Here is a 17,975-nt window from a genome sequence, read left to right as displayed (position 1 = left end):
ACACATACATTATCTTTATTCCTCGCAATAGGCCTATGGGGAAAATTCCCTTCTCCTACTAGAGTTGCAGAATCAGGGGAGTCAGAGATCAGAAAAATGTGTCCAGGGTAACACAACTTGTACTAGCAGTGAAGCCAGGATTCAAACCCATGCTTTTTAGCCTAATCTTCGCCTACCTTTTCTACAGAGCTCATTAACTCAAATATCAATTCATTTCAATTAAATATACACCATGTTGGGCAATGTGTTCAGGACCTTTTTGAAATTCTTGACAGATGAATTTAAATGGCAAGTTTTACAGTTTTCCAGTAGAATGAAAGAACACTTTTGTTTCTAATTTAACCACCATTTCTTGTTTTAATAACAAAAATAACAAGTTTCCAGACATAATGTGAACATTCACAAAACAAAAACTAAGAGGAAACCAAAGGGAATAAACTATTTGTTAGCAGATAAACTTGAATGACATTTTCACTGGCAAAGTCTGCTTGTACACTTTGTACTCTGATTTTTCACTTGTATAAGCATTTCACAATCCTTGACTTCACAGAGGGGGCTCAGAACATGGAATTTTAGCGCTGCAGGGGTCCTTGGAGATCATTCAATCCCACCCCCCTCACTTTACAGAGGGAGGCCACCCCAGAGTGGGTCAGTCCACACAGCAGGTACTGCCAGAGCCAGGGCTGGGCTCCAGATCTGCTGATTGAAGGGCCACCACACAACACTACTGCCAACTTTTCCATAGCTAGCTCTACCTTGTCAAATGAGTTCTAACTGTGTGTCACAACTGTGATCTAAAACAAAATTTCTCCAGACCTGCAGACGTAGAGAACAGACTTCCGTTGCCAAGGGGGTGGGGGAGGGATGGATTGGGAGTCTGGGGTTAGCAGATGCGAACTAGTATACAGAGAATGGATAAACAACAAGGTCCTACTGTACAGCACAGGGAACTATATTCAATATCCTGTGATAAACCATAATGGAAAAGAATGTGAAAAAGAATGTAGGGACTTCCCTGGTGGCGCAGTGGTTAAGAATCCGCCTGCCAAGGCAGGGGACAAAGGTTTGAGCCCTGGTCGGGGAATATCCCACATGCCGCGGAGCAACTAAGCCCGTGTGCCACAACTACTGAGCCTGCGCTCTAGAGCCATGAGCCACAACTACTGAGCCCACGTGCCACAACTACTGAAGCCTGTGCGCCTAGAGCCCGTGCTCTGCAACAAAGAGAAGCCACCACAATGAGAAGCCCACGCACCACAACGAAGAGGAGCCCCCGCCTGCCACAACTAGAGGAAGCCCACGCACAGCAATGAAGACCCAATGCAGCCAAAAAATATATATATATATATAAATGTATATATATGAATCACTTTGTTGTACAGCAGAAGTTAACACAACACTGTAAACCAACTATAATAAAAAAAAGAAATGAATAAAACAAAGTTTCTCAAGACACCATTTCTGGCCATAAGGAACACAAAAATCTATTGTGAATTGATGTCAAAATCAAATGACAGGGACTTCCCTGGTGGTACAGTGGTTAAGAATCTGCCTGCCAATGCAGGGGACATGGGTTCTATCCCTGGTCCGGGAAGATCCCACATGCCGCGGAGCAACTAAGACCGTGCGCCACAACTACTGAGCCTGTGCTCTAGAGCCCATACTCTAGAGCCTGTGAGCCAGATCTACTGAAGCCCGCATGCCCTAGAACCCGCACACTGCAACTACTGAAGCCCGCGCGCCTAGAGCCTGTGCTCCGCAACAAGAGAAGCCTGCGCCCTGCAATGAAGAGCAGCCCCAGCTTGCTGCAACTAGAGAAAGCCCATGAGCAGCAACAAAGACCCAATGCAGCCAAAAAATACATAAAATTAAAAATAAATTTAAAAAATAATAATAATAAAATTTTTTTAAAAATCAAATGACAGGGTCAAATCAAATGTCCCCATGCCCCTCTGGAAGAGGAACCTCTCAGGTGGGCCTAGACCTGCAGTTAGAAGGATGTCAGTCACAATTGTGCACAGTTTCTGTGTCCTTCTGGAATTACGTAAGCCTTCTCCAGCTCCTTATTAGTCTGCCATTTCCTGTTGCGCAAGGGACAAACAATGGGCAGACTGTCGACAGTGTTTTCATTAATTACACCACAGACTGAATGGCATTGATTACCACATAATGGACATTTTGCAGTGACCCTGTTTCCTTTGTTCAAACAATGTATCTAAATGTCTCAGTAAAGGAACACCTTCTATTTGGGCCTCCAAGAGAATGAAGAGACACTGGGGTCTCAGGAATCTGAATGGCATCACTGTGCCCAGTAATTATTTCATGACTTGTCCAACTTCCTCACGTGCAGTCTTACCCTCGGAGGCATTATGTCCAGGCAGGAAGGGAGGAAAGAAACCTCAAAACCTTTAAGCGGGTCCCAAAGCTCAAAACATAAAAGTCAGGCAGATCACACACACACACCCCGTCCGTCCCCCCTCCCCCTGGAAAAGGGCTAGAGTGACACTGAAAGGCAGCAAAACAAGACGAGAAAAAGATCAGGGTAAAAATCAAAACTCACGGGCAGAAATTCCACTCCTCCCTCCCCTGGGAGACTTTCACTGCACTCTATGAAAGATTTTGAGACTAGCTCAGGGGCCACAGACACCCTAAAAGATCTGCTTCCCTGAGAAGTCCCTGCTCTGCTTTCTCTCTCATTAAAGCCCCCTCTCTGCAGCCCTCCCAAGTGGGAGGGGGCAGCACGAGACCACTGTCCGGCTTCCCTGATGGTGTCCCTCTGTCCACCTTCATTGCTACCATGGTCCTCCGAGATAACGGTAAACATCCCTTTCTCGAAAAAGTGACCGATTGGGAGTGTGGGAAAGTTAGCCTCAAATAGGCAGAGCTGGCATCTTCAAGATGTAAATGTGGGGTGATCAGGGTTATTTCCTTAAGTGTGGCTGCTTCCCATTAAGGACTGCATTTGAAATATGAAAGTATGCTGTGAAACCACGGAGAGAATATTGTAAAGGAATATGGGGTTAGGGAAAGAGGACATTAGGTACAAACAAGGAGAGGAGCTGGCAAGTAAAAAGCCTTTGGATAAAGAAGGAAAGGAAAAGGACAGTAGAAAAAGCATGGGCTCTGGAGTCTTACATGTGGGTTTCAGATCTGGATTTGAGTCTCAGGCTCTACCATTTAATAACCATGTGACCTTAAATGGTTTTCCTTTCAGGTCTCTGAACCTTGGTTTCTGTATCTGTCAGAAGTAGATGATAATGTATATAAAATGCCTATTCTAGACCTGGCACATGGTAAACATGTAAAAAAACGACAGCAGTCTTAACTGTTACCACTCTTACTTCTACATTAGGAGAGGAGCTGCAGGAGCCATGGTAATAGACGGAGAGGGTGGATATGAAGAAAATCCAGGAGCCACGTCAGTAACCTGGATTCCCCTTCCCAATGTCCAGGATTAAAGGGAAATAAATGTCAGTTTGTATGACCTAAGCGACACATTCAATATTTTAAAACCTGAGCTAAAGTGACTACTAAGCAATGTAAAACTGGGTTAATGAGGCGTCCTATAATTCCCTCACTTACGCACCCAAACTAGCCATGAATATAACGCCTTTTTTGACTCAGAGTAGAGAACAGACTTCGGAGGTGGTGTGGAGGTAGGTATTTTACAGCTAAAAACCTGTACCCTGTGCCTGAGGAAAGAACCAGAGATACCCAGGAAGAGACGACAATGACGCTGATGATGGAGATAAAACTAACATAATCATCTGGTAGATCTCAGGGTACGCCAGAGGCCATGCTCTTAAACACTGTGCCGGGTGACCTCTCCTGATATGTGTGCACCTGGCCTAGAGTCCAGAGGCCTGTGTCACTAACCCGAGCAGACAGCTGAAGTGACAACTCCACTTCCCCACCCAGATTTACCCGGCGAACACGTCCTGGGCACGAGGAGAGGAACGAGGCAGGAGACCCCTCTGACCAGGTGAGAGCAGGAGTGCATTTGGACAGGCTGTTGGCATACCCAGATGGGAATGGAGATGCACCAGGCGGAGATGGAGGGTGGGCAGAGTCCAGCAGGAGGGAGCACACGGGGCGGGGGGGGGGGTGGGAGTGGGGACTCCAGTGACGCCTAAAGTGAGTGGCTTTTGCGGAACACAACTATGACGATTACAAGATGGCAGGGCAGGTACGTGCTGACAGAGTCTTGGTATCAGCAAGGGTGAAAGAGGAAATGGCTGATAAAAGAGAGTGAAATAAAGCCATGTGCAGCAACATGAATGGACCTGGAGATTATCATACTAAGTGAAGTAAGTCAGACAGAGAAAGACAAATATCATATGCTGTCACTTATATGTGGAATCTAAAAAAATGATACAAATGAACTGATTTACAAATCAGAAACAGACTCGCAGACATAGGAAACAAACTTATGGTTACAAAAGGGGAAAAGGGGGGGAGGGATAAATTAGGAGTTTGCAATTAACATACACACACTACTATATATAAAATAGATAACCAACAAGGACCGACTGTATAGCACAGGGAACTATACTGAATGTTTTGCAATAACCTATAAGGGAAAAGAATCTGAAAAAGTGTGTGTGTGTGTGTATATATATCTGAATCACTTTGCTGTACTCCTAAAACTAACAAACATTGTAAATCAACTATACTTTAATAAAAAGAAAATGGCTGAGGTGCACGAGAATGCAGGAAGAAATCACTTCTAAACTATATTGTAATTGTGCCACGAATGCTCACGCTTCTACAATAACATCTTGCAATCACCCCATTGTTGGTCTTGCTGCATTTGAAAGAAACGACTTCTACTCCCTAAAAGAATCCTTTAATTTACACAGCTCCTCAAGAGTCCTGCAGAGGACTTACACCTTCACTGTCCCATTTGCTCTGGGCTGCAGGTTGGCTGCCGCCTTAACTTTCTGCAAGAGCAGCTCTAGTAATTGTTTCACATGACCTTAGACAAACGACATGCTCTCTACTCATGTGCAGAACGAGCCCTGGGGAGTGAGGCCAGGACGGCATCTAAAATCTCACGATACCAGGACTTCCCTGGTGGTCCAGTGGGTAAGACTCCGCGCTCCCAATGCAGAGGGCCCGGGTTTGATAGCTGGTCTGGGAACTAGATCCTACATGCATGCTGCAACTAAGAGTCCACATGCCACAACTAAGAAGTCTGCATGCCGCAACTAAAGATCCCTCATGCCTCAACGAAGATCCCGCATGCCACAACTAAGACCCAGCGCAGCCTAAATAAATAAATAAATATTTTAAAAAATAAATAAATAAAATAAAATCTCACGATACCAAAGCACGGTCTGTCAACACGGGTGGAAAAAAGTTAACTGTTGCCTCAAGCTCTAAGGACACTTCCTAGAGAAATCCTTTGGGAATCCTTGAGACCTGAAAGAATGAGGGATGTTTTTAAAAGGAGTATGGTGGCTCTGTAAGTGTCCTCCCAAGTAACAACGGAGAGAGCAAATGAGCCTCTAGTTCAGAACATCCAGATAAGTGTGACAAGGAACAGACTGTTAATAATGGATAGAATCTTGGGTACTGTGGTTGTCATTCGTCAAAAGATTTTTGATAAATTTTAGGTATAGACAGAGTTTTGAGGAAGAGTCTCCTGGCTTGCTCTGTACGTGTTTATTATCTGTCTGCTTCCCCAGTGGAATGTAAGGCCTACAAGGAAGGGATTCTGTCTGTTTTGTTGGAAGGGATTCTGTCTGTTTTGTTCAGTGATATATCCTTAGCGCCTAGAGCAGAGCCTGGCCCAGAGCTGAATGAGTTCATTAATGAAGTGGACATGTAGAGGCACATGCATGTAATGTTCTGAAAGGCATATTCTTATCTCAGTGAGTCAAAAAGCTGCAGCCAAGGAGACAGAACCCTAACAAGGCTCATATATTGTGAGAAAAAGAGAACAGAGTTATTCCAAGTTGGAAAAAAATGCATGTTCAAGATAGAGATTTGTAAAATACAGGAAAACAGAACGAACTAGTCTAAAAACAAATACCACAGGTCATCTCATCACTCAAGGGCAACCACAGCTAACTGTCATATTTCCTTCTAATCTTTTAAAAAAGATATTTAACATATTTGAAGTCATGTTAACTATATAATGTTGTGTACTAGTTTTTTCACTTAGTGTTAATGGCTTAAGTGTTTGCTTAATATCACTTGGTTTTTACTGACAGAAGGACCTAAATCAAGTGAAATCTACCATGGGACCTTGGGACCTTGCATCAACCCTTGTGAATCTCAAAGTTGAGCTAAAGATGCATTTTAGGAACATAAGTTCAAAGATGACACAGATGTTCAAAATGTAGCTCAAAATTTAGTACGACCCTGGGCACACATATAGACTACATTTCCCAGCCTCCTCTGGAGTTAGCTGTGGCCATGTGACTGAGTTCTAGCCAAAGTGATGTGTGACATTTTTAGGTTTGGTCCCAGAGAACCTCCCATCTGTGCTACTCCACTCTCTTTCCCCTTCTGCCAGCTGGATGCTATCAGCAATGTGGTCTCTGGATATGACAGAGCCACAAAATGGGAGAAGCCTTGAATCCCTGAACTCAATGCAGGAATCACCTGCTAACCAGAAACATCCACCCTGAACGTGAGCAAGAAATGAACTTTGCTTGCATTTGAGCTATTACACAATTCTGAGTCTATTTATAGCTGCAGTCTAGCCTACTCGTACCTAATAGAACTCTCATAACCTATATTTTCTCTAATAGAATGAGAAAGCTTATCAGTCACTATGACAAGGATACTGACAGAATTGAAGACTATATTAAGTTGTTCATTTAACAAGCATTTATTGTATGTCTACTATGTGCCAGGCATTGTTCTAAGCATTACAGCAACATTCAAATGTGCTAAAATTCCTTGTTTTCCTTCACTGAAAGAGACACAGGACAGGGAATATCTTTTCCCGGCCCTACTTCCAGTTCTACAACCATGTGCCCTTAATACTGCTCACCTGCTGGCTTACAGATTGCAGTTCAGCTGAAGGGGCCTCTAACACGGCCTACCCTCGCAGGCGGGAAAGGAGCCGGGGACGGAGCGCGACAGGGGCTCAAGTACCTGGCACATGCAGCCAGTACTGGGAAAGCTGGCAGAGCCAGCTGTCCGGGGGCACGTCTAGGGCAGGTGGGAAATGGGGCTGCTGCTCACACACGTTTCACGTCCGTATCCAGAACCTGAACGGAGGTAAATCTCAGGGCAGTCGAATACCTTGGGTTTTGCTTACGCCTCGCCAAAAAATACAAGCCTACATTTCCAACAGGCAAGTAATAAACTCGACTGGGCCCTCCTCCAGGATTTCTGCCTTGTGGCAGGACAGCGCTGGTGAAGAGGAAGTGTGGGCCCAGGCCCGAGGAAGTGCTCTACAGCGCACCTTACAGCCAGACAAACCAGAATGAGTCCAATCCCCCATCTGGATTTCCTGCCACTCAAGGGACCAGCTGTACTTCTTACCAAAAAGAAAGGCTGCCCAAAGGACAAGAAGGGGGGACACCTCCGTGTTCTAAGGGCTCACCCTGAAATTCACACCAGAGTAATTTGTAAGATAGAAAGGAAACCCCGAATGTTCCTGAAATGCCTGGCCCTCAGTATTTCGGCAAAAAGAAGCCCAACATCTCAAATGTTCTTGTTCAAACTTTGTAGCTTTAAACACTCCCAACCCATTATACAATTTGAAGTCAAGTAAGCAGTGACCAATGCCAGGGTATGTTTAAAAGCAGCCACAGGAATCTAACAACATTGTCATTTAAAGGAGATTCGGTTCAAGGCGGCAGGCAGGGTAACGGCCTCACCTGGCCAACGGCTCACGAACCAGGCTTTCCATCGAAGGGGCTCAGAGTGAATGCTAACGCCAGTTCAAACACTGATTCTCTGTGCAAACTGTGAGAAACTCATTTAACCTTGGTCAGCCTCTCCCCCAGTCCCATGGGAGGAAACATGGTACAGGAAGTCAGGTCAAATACTTGGAAAATGGCTCCAGCTGGGTCTTAAACATTACAGTTTTGTCGACTGAAAGAAATCCCTGCCCGGCTCTGTGTGCAGGCCCATGAATGGTAGCTCACTCCTTCCAACACTAGTTGAGAGCCTACTGCATGAAAAAGAGAAACGCAATGATAAGATTCCACGGAAGTAGAACACAAGTAGTATGGTGAAGTAGATAAGAGGACAGCAATCAGGAAGATTTGACTTCTATCATCTTAGTCATTAACTAGGAGAAAAACCTTGGACAAATTCCAAATAAACTCAGGAACCCTTGTTTTCTTCATGTGTGCCACCAAAGGGCTGAATTAGAGAAACCTGAGGTGTCTTTATAATCCCAGGAAATCGTGTGGCTTTCTAAGGACTGCAACTCTTCTGTGTCCATCTGAACGTCCAATTCAATGGTTCACATTGGTTAATGCTAAGACAGCATGCTATCAACACACCTAACAATGAAACACAGAGGCTACCAGAATCACTCATGAATTTAGTCTCAAGGCCTTTAAGCAAGCACACAGCCACTGTAATAAAACTAACCTAACGGCTTCATCTTAGTTAGGAAGGTATTCTAAACCATGAATATATTTGCCCATTGACAGCAACCAGAGCCAGACCAGACGTCTCGACGACGTCTTCCTCGGGCTGTGTATTTGCCACCTGCCTCCTGCCCCCGCACTGGTGAAAGCCCGCACATTTGAAAGATGCACGTTCTTTCCTCCTTTACCTTTCAGTAACCCAGATTTCAATGGCAGATGTGACCTAAAACTGAAAGTGTCTGCCTGCCAACTTGAATCCTTAACTAGAAACGACGAGATATCACAGAAATCACAGGAACGATAAGAGGCAAGGCATCCACAGCCCAGAAGCCAAGGACGCATCACGTGCTGCCGTCCGGTTTCACATTTCTCACCATCCACGTTCCCCAGGCACCACTTTGCTCTTCACAGAGCAGGATAAACAGTTAAATTAACTACACAAATGCCAGAAAGCACATATCTGTGGCATGAAAGAAATCACGCAGGGCTTGCAGCCTGGGCTATAAATGATCAGTCTTGCCTCCATTTAGTTCTCTGTGATACTCAGGTTGTTGAGAGTAGAGGTTAAAATGAGCCAATATTTAGGCTGCTACTGGTATCAAGAAACTTCACACAGGCCAATTCACAGCAATAAGGTTAGGCTTTTCCCTATCAGTCATTATTTTTTGTTGTTATTTTTTTCTATTAGTCATCATTTTTATTTAAAACAATAACGAGCACTAACACCACAGTGTTTACTACATGGCAGACATGGTCCCATACTTTACATAGAGTAACTCATTTAACCCTCACAAGAACCTTTCTGCAGTAGACTAGTATTCTCATCCCCAGGTAACAGAAAAGGAAACTGAGGCTTAGAAGAATCAACTAACTTGCTCAAGGTCACACAGCTAGAGGCAGTGCCAGGGTTTGAACTCAGGCAGTGAGGCTCTGGCATTCATACTCAGAACCACTACGCAGAACTGCCCACAAAATCAAGGTCCAAGTTCTCCCACCTCAGCTGAGCCTTCAATGGCTCTGGTCCTCACAACTGTACTGCTACCCAACAGTCGCTCTCAGCAAATGACCTCCCCTCTCCTTCAGCGAGAACACACAGGCTCCTCAGGCATGACTGGTCTGTGCCAGGCAGCCTCTTAAAAACCTGCCTAGATCTTCCCTGTTCTCTCAAACAAATGCCCTCAGGGCTCTAAGTCCCCCCTCTCCTGCTGCCTCAGAGACCTCACTCTCAGAATCCCCTTTCTATCCTTCACCCTCCATCTCTTCTCTTCCATCTCTTCCCCTCAACCTGGAAGCACGTTCAAATATACCACCTGCAAGAAACACCCCAAACCTCCTTTGATCTTCATCCACTTTTTAAAAAATTAATTAATTAATTAATTTTTATTTTTGTCTGTGTTGGGTCTTTGTTGCTGCGCGCAGGCTTTCTCTAGGTGCAGAGAGTGGGGGCTGTTCTTCGTTGCAGTGCGCGGGCTTCTCGTTGCGGCGGCTTCTCTTGTTGCGGAGCACGGGCTCTTGGCATGTGGACTTCAGTAGTTGTGGCTCACAGGCTCAGTAGTTGTGGCTCACGGGCTCAGTAGTTGCGGCTCACGGGCTCTAGAGCGCAGGCTCAGTAGTTGTGGTGCACGGGCTTAGTTGCTCCGTGGCATGTGGGATCTTCCTGGACCAGGGCCCGAACCCGTGTCCCCTGCACTGGCAGGCGGATTCTTAACCACTGCGCCACCAGCGAAGTCCCAATCTTCATCCACTTTTAATTCTATAGTTTCAGCCTCTATCTTCCTCTGTGACCATGGATTAATTGCTTACTTTCTCTAACAGGCTTCGATTTCTGCATCTGTGTGTCATGAGGGTCCTGGACCAGAAGGTCTCTGAGGTCCTTCCAGCTCCGACATCTGTGGTTCTTAATGGAGAGATTTCTTGGAACAAACTTAGTTTCTCCACTGTCCCCGGAAGCCCCGAATTTAATTTTCTTCCGAGACTCCCAGCTGTTCCTGCAGCCAGCAGCGCTCTTCGCTTTCTCTCCATTCGTTTCCCAAATCCCGGTTTTCCTTTACGACGTGGCTTCAGCCTCACCCGCTATATCCCAGGATATCCTGACCTTTAACTCTCCTAGGACTTCAGCTGTGAACCACAACTGAGCACTCTCCATTGATGGCACTGTATCTTTCACCTTACTGTTCTGTGTACCTTCATGCCCTCGCCCAGACTAAGCTCGCAGCGAGCAGGGACCAGTCACGTTTCTCTGTAACCCTTAAAGGACCTCACACTAAGTTGGTGAGCAGTAGTTGCTCAGCCATGCTGGCTGGTTGGCTGAGGGTCATCCTGAAGCCACTGAGGAAACTAGTGGTCAGTGTACAAGACTCTGGTGTGAAGGAAGACCACCCCTGGCTTCCACGCCTCTCTTACACAGAAATTTGTAAAACGTCAACTTTTTATTCAAAAGCATCATCCAAATTTAGCAATAGGAAAGCTCAGCTAACTCCTTGATTTTCTTCTCTCTGAATCAGAAACTGTTACAGCCATGTTTCCCTTTGATCCAAATGTAAGTGATCACTAGTGCTGCAGCTTTCTGGGCCTCTGCTTGACCCGGCTTCTAACTTCCACTAACACACATTCTCCACGGTTATTAAGTTCCCTGACTTTTCAACACATATAGCATTATGTTACTTCCTCACACTTGCAACTCAACTTCCAGGAAACATCTGGAATAATATCAGAGAGTTGGTGTTTGATCAGAACTACATCCTCTGCTTTATTCATTTGGAAGTGACTAATTTCAGCCCTTAGGTTTGAAGTTGAGCGCACATGGATGTGTATGTTTCAGGAGTTTGCACCCACAGAGGAGACAGGCCTTCAGTGAAGAATCTAAAGCAGTGCTCACCTCCTCGGCCCTAAGACAACTACCGAGGTGCTCCTCATACCGGGACTGCTGTTCTCTGCCTGGTAACGATCCTGGGTCACTACTGACGGCTCAAAGTGAATCCCAAGCCTCCTCTAGCAGAATTTTAAACTCAGTTTAAAATTTTGTTTTCAATGAATGCTCCACGGCACTGGTGCTCAGCCCTGGTCACAAGTGAGAATCCTCGAGAGCAGCGGTCCCCAAGCTTTTTGGCACCAGGGACCGGTTTCGTGGAAGACGATTTTTCCATGGACCCGGGCGGGGGCGGGGGGCGGGGGTATGATTCAGGCAGTAATGCGAGCGATGAGGAGCAATGCGGGGCGGCAGATGAAGCTTCGCTCGCTTTCCTGGTGCTCACCTCCTGCTGTGAGGCCCCATTCCCAACAGACGCCCGGGGGTCGGGGACCCCTGATCTAGAGCACGTTCATGAACACCAGTCAATGCCCAGCTTCCTTCCCACCAACCCAGCCTTCCAAGATTTCCATTTAATTGCTCTGGAGTGAGATCTACACATCAGTATTTTCTTCAAAGTATCTCAGCTATACTGAATGAATTAAGGTAATCTTTTAGGTATGATAAGGGCACTCTGGCTGTGTTTTTGAGAAGGGGTCTTTCGTTAGTGGAAAAACTGGTGAAATTCAAATAAGGTCTCTGTTTAGTAAATGGTATTGTACCAATGTTAATTTCCTGGTTTTGTCTTCGGGCTAAGGTTTTGTAAGATGCTCACTTTAGAGGAAGCCGTGTGAGAAGCATACAGGAACTCTCTGAATTATGTTTGTGACTTTTCTCTAAGTCTAAAAGTAATTCAAATTAAAAAGGTTTTTAAAGGAGTCCTTTATTTTTAAAGATGCATACTTAAATACTCATGAATGAAATGATACGCCTGAGATTTCCTGCAACACAAACCAGTTAGGAAGGTGGCAGGGAGGGAGTCGGGGTGTGGATGAAACAGGAGTCTTCACAAGCTGATATCTGTAGTAGCTGGGCGATGAGGACAGGAAGGGTATCTGTCTACTTCAGTGTGTGCGTAAAATTTTCCGTCATATATATTGGAGGAAAAAATTCCCAGGTGATTCTAACACTCATTCAGGGCCAAAAAACGCTGCTCTGGAGTCCTGAAAATGTGGTATAATGAGCTCTGTCTGGTACTATCAGCTACAAAATACTTTGCCCGGCTCCTGGACAATGAATTAGTCACTTAATCTCTCCGTACCACACTTTCCTAACAATGAAATGACAGGAATGGAGTAGACGACCTTTCAAGAAGAAGACAGGAAGCATTAAAAAGCTGATTTATTCTAAAATCTTATGGAAGTTAATATCATAATTAATTTCTAGCACGGTCAAAAATGATAAGGTCTTACATCCACAAAAGCATTTTCCCAAAGAATGCTCTAAAAAACACTACTTCTATAAGATATTAATAGATGTTACCTAAGATAAGGGTTCCGAAATCAAATAAGTTTGAAAAGTGCTGATTTTCTTTACTGTAAGATTCCTAAGAACTTTTTAATAAGATAACATGCATTGTGACTTTCCAAGGGTGGTTATGAAATATGCAAAAAGTCTGACCTTCTTTACATGGAACTAGTTTTATGGAACTTATTTTGGAAAACAATGCTCTACACCAGTGGTTCCCAAATCCCAGGTAACGGAGAATGGCATTAGTATCATTTGGTAAGTTTATTAAAATAATGATTCGCAGACCATGTCCTAGACCTACTGGGGGAGAGGAGAATTCAGTATTAAAAGAAAGAAAATCCAATAATAATAATTCATATAATGCAATGCATAGTCATGTTTGGGACTTAAGCTCTTTAGATCATAATGTAGTAAAATAAATATAGTATCTGAAAGGCCACATAGATGCCAACCAAAATAAAAGGTCATATTTAATAGTTTTCCATATAAAAGTATTTAGTCCATGAGAGAAGCATACATGCATACAACATTTTATGAAAGGTAAGTAGTAAAATACTGGAGGTGTTGACAAATTTAAATCTATCAGTATAACTAATGACTACTTAGTTATAGACATACTACATCCTTGAGATTACAAAACTGATCATTAATTGCAGTGACTCTCCACCCTTTCCTTGTGTATTTCTTCATGTCCACCTTCTCTTGCCAGAGTCAATGATCAGGACTATTTTGTTAAACTCCAGGCAGTGCCATTCACGTAAGTGGTTTCTCCATGATACAGCTCCTGACCTTTTCTTTTTATGACATTACAGAACAGAAATCCCTTCTTGATTGAAAACTTTGGAAAACATATTTACTTATACCTTGGTGCTCCCAGAGCTGTGCCATGCAGTGGCCCAATCAGTGATATATTTAAATGCTTAAAAGAGTACCTACTTTATGTTATTCATAATTACTCAACATGTGTACCACACTCTTTCATTTACTAAGTACTTTCACATGAATTATCTTGTGTCTTTCCTCACAAAAACCCTGTGGGTTAAGTAGGCATAATTGTTTCTATCCAACCAATAAGCATCACCGAGCTTTTCCTGCTAACACAGTGAAAAATATAATTGAGGGAGATGTCAGGGCTCCTGCTCTCAAAGAACTGATACCCGACTGGAAAACAAAATAAAAATTACACGCAGGAAAGGGTTGAAATCAATTAATGTTAGCCAAAGCAAATCAGTATGGCAGGACTTCACACATACTAATAACAGTTAACACTTACTAAGCAATTTAATATTCACTCAACCCTGCGGGCAGATTACTACCGTGAGACCCATTTTTCAGATGAGGAAAACTGAGACCAAGAGAAGTGAAGTAACTTTCCCAAGCAAATAAGTGGTGAACCAGGATTAAACTCCAGATTAGTCTACTCCATGGACCACTCTTTTCCACCATCACATTCCACTGCTGGGAAAGACAATCTTCTCAAAGCAATGGGGACAGATGTCAAGACATTTAGATAGAAAATGACTACTTCCCAGAAAGTTGGGATCACTGGCTCTACACCCCAGGAGAAAAGGACTCAGGAGTCACAGGGAATCACAAGATTGAGTCAGCCATGATATTTTCTCACAATAAGTTACCTCTTTGATTCGTTTGACCAAAGCGTTCTGATCAAAAGCAACAGCCTCTGCACACTGACGGAGGTGATCCTGATAACGGAGGCAGAGCTGCAGCACCTGCTGAGAATCCAACTTCTCCAGTCTGGTGTTTGTTGGAGAAGTCTGGCCACTCAACAGCCCTTGGAAGCAAAAAAAGAATAAAACCAAATGAAATGGAAATTACTAATAAGCTTGTGAATAAAGTAGCTTAATAACAAGTTCACTGAAGGCAGGGTAAGAGGCTTAAATTTAATCTTGCATCTTTTGTCATATACCTGTGACGATCACAGCAACTATCATTTATGGAGCACCTTATGTGCCAAGCACTTGGCAAAGTGCCTCCTGCGCATTACTTTTCATATACTCGCTCAGGAAAGTAAACTATTATTAGCCCCATTTTATAGGTGAGAAACCCAAGACGCCACAAGGTTAAGTAACTTTCCTAAAGTCAAATAAGTGATTTCTCCAAGACAGAGCACCTGACCTTACGGCACTAATTTAAAGCATCAAGAGTATAAACCCCCTCTTGACTGAAAAATCTGGAAGATGTACCTACTTAATTCCTTTAACTAATTAAAGCGGTTGTCTGAGAAACAGAAAGAATGTATATATATATATACGGAAACTGTTAGGAGGAGATGCAAAAAGGAAAACATTTAAAAGGTGAACAGGATGTCCACTAACACACCATAAGCCTCAACCTTTACATTTTCTTTCAACATCAGTTTAGTTGTGTAACTATTAAATTCCCTTAAATTTGAACAGGACGTTATATTTTCAAAGCCTTTCACACAGAATTATCTTCCCTTTCTTTAAGGTGTGTAGAACCGGATAATTATTAGCATTTACAAAAGATGAAATACCAATGAAAGAGGCTAAATGACGTGCTCAGGGTCACACAGCAAAGTCCTGACTAGAACTCAAGCCTCCTGACTTCTGGTCAAGTGCTTATTGTCAGCCTGAAGGTTCACAAACTTTTTGGTGTCAGGACCCCTTTACCCTCTCAGAAATTACTGAGGACCCCCAAAGAGCACTTGTGTATGTAGTTTAAATCAATATTCATCTGTTAAAAATTAAAACAGAAAATTCTTGAATATTTATTAAATCATTTAAAAAAATAATAATCCCATTACATGTTAACATAAATAACATATTTTAAAGAAAATCTACTCCCCAAAACAAAAAAGTGAGAAGAGTGGCACTCGTTTACATTTTTGTAAGTCTTTTAAATGTCTTGGCTTCATAGAAAACAGCTGGATTCTCAGACTTGCTTCTGCATTTAATCTGTTGCTATTCCACATCATGTAGCCTCTGAAAAACTCCACTGTACACTTGTAAGAGAGTGAAAGTAATTAGCAAATGTCTAAGTATTACTGTGAAAATAGTTTTGACTTCAGAGAATCCCTAGCAGGGTCCTGGGGCTCTCAGGCACTCCCCACCCCACTGAGAGCAGTACCCTCACACCAGAGCCAATGGCACAACACGGGTCCTCCGAAATAAACACGACAACAGCACATGCACTGGGCACCATCAGAATGAACTAGCCCACATCAAAGTTTGTCTTGGGAAGCCTTCCCCAATCCTCCACTAATCTGTTCACCATTTCTAAAATTTTGTCATTTCAGGGGCTTCCCTGGTGGCGCAGTGATTAAGAATCCGCCTGCCAGTGCAGGGGACACGGGTTCGAGCCCCGGTCCAGGAAGATCCCACATGCTGCGGAACAACTAAGCCCGTGCACCACAACTACTGAGGCTGCGCTCTGGAGCCCACGAGCCACAACTACTGAAGTCTGCACGCCTAGAGCCCGTGCTCCGCAACAAGAGAAGCCACCACAATGAGAAGCCAGCGCACCGCAACGATGAGTAGCCCCTGCTCGCCGCAACTAGAGAAAGCCCGCGCGCAGCAACAAAGACCCAACGCAGCCAAAAATAAAATAAATAAATTTAATTAAAATCAAAAAAGAATAAAGGAGAGTTAAATAAATAAATAAATAAATAAATAAATAAATAAAATTTTGTCATTTCAAAAATGTTCAAAAATGGAATAATCTAACATGTAACCTTTTGGGATTTTTTTCACCCAACATAATATTGGGTTGGCCAAAAAGTTCATCGGGTTTTTCCGTAAGATGTTACCCAATACCTTAGAGATTCATCTAAGTTGTTGCATGTATCAGTAGTTTGTTCCTTTTATTTCTGAGTAGTATCCCACAGTATGTACATCCCAGAGTTTGGTTAACCATTCACCCACTGAAGGCCATTTGGGTTGTTTCCAGTTTGGGGACACGACAAACGAAGCGGCTATACAGTCGTCGTACAGGTTTTTGCGTAAACGTAAGTTTTCCTTTCTCTGGGATAAATGCCCAACAGTGCAATTGCTGGGTTGCATGACAACTGCATGTTTAGTTTTATGAGAAACTGCCAAACTGTTTTCTAGAGTGCCCGTAACCTAGCAAATGGGGGATTTTTCAGACCACTAAAATCTCCTAACAAAATTATCAAGGGCTACCCTACTACTGACAAAGAATACAGTTCCAGGAATGCAGACTTCGGAAGAAAGGACCAGCTTTTTGTCGTCAATCAAGGATTGAAGTAGAAAAAGAGTGAGAACGGGGAGTTCTCTGGTAGTCTAGTGCTTAGGATTTGGCGCTTTCACTGCTGTGGCCCGGGTTCAATCCCTGGTCCAGGAACTGAGATCCTGCAAGCCATGCAGCACAGACAAAAAAAAAAAAAAGAGAGTGAGGAGGCAATGTGGGAAGAGGAATGAATGATTCTGTGCCATCAAAAGTGGGCCAGGATAATGCAAAGGCCATAAAGGAAACACTGATATATCCAACAAGATAAAAAACAAGATTCCTCACGGCAAAAAACAGTATAAGTTAAAAAAAAAATCAACAAACAAACAAAAACCACTGCTACTCATATCACAAAGGGTAAGCTTCCTATTGGAAAAAGAGCTCCTAGAAATTGGCAAGTAAAAAATCAGCAAAAGAAAGATGGACAGAGGATATGAATGGCGTTTCACAGAAAAGTAAATACCAATGCCTCAACTCTAAGATGCAGAACCTCACTCATAATAAGAAAAACAGAAATTAAAACTTCACCTCAAGCCGATATTACACCTACCAAATAGGTAAAAATCCAAGAGTGTGATAAAAACTCTCTAGGTGGAACTATAAGGAAACAGGCATTGCTGGTTTTTATGTAAGTTGTTACTGCCATGGAGGGTGATTTGGCAAAGATATCAAAATTACAAATGCATAAAGCCTCTAATGCAGCAATTTCTCTACTAGGAATTTATATATACATTAGCACACATGCTAAATGACATATAATTATGTATAAGAGTATTCACTGTAGCAGTGACTATAATAGTAAAAGATAAGCAAACACCTCAGTATCCATCAGTAGGGAGCTTGCTAATTAATCAAGGAACATCCATAAA

At 43.4% G+C, this 17,975-nt stretch overlaps 1 protein-coding gene across 3 annotated transcripts in view; it reads right to left on the bottom strand.

The window, feature by feature from the left end:
* The window catches only part of BORCS5 (BLOC-1 related complex subunit 5), a 96,673-nt gene that overhangs the window by 17,384 nt on the left and 61,314 nt on the right, over window positions 1-17,975 (bottom strand). For all 3 annotated transcript variants that reach the window (XM_059935330.1, XM_059935329.1, XM_059935331.1), the window contains one exon: window positions 14,514-14,671. In XM_059935330.1, the coding sequence (XP_059791313.1) occupies window positions 14,514-14,671 (158 nt within the window). The remainder of the gene's footprint in view (window positions 1-14,513; window positions 14,672-17,975) is intronic.

The sequence above is a fragment of the Balaenoptera ricei genome, chromosome 10, assembly GCF_028023285.1.
Source record: "Balaenoptera ricei isolate mBalRic1 chromosome 10, mBalRic1.hap2, whole genome shotgun sequence".
Taxonomy (NCBI): Eukaryota; Metazoa; Chordata; class Mammalia; order Artiodactyla; family Balaenopteridae; genus Balaenoptera; species Balaenoptera ricei.
This window is presented reverse-complemented; position numbering and strand designations above follow the sequence as displayed.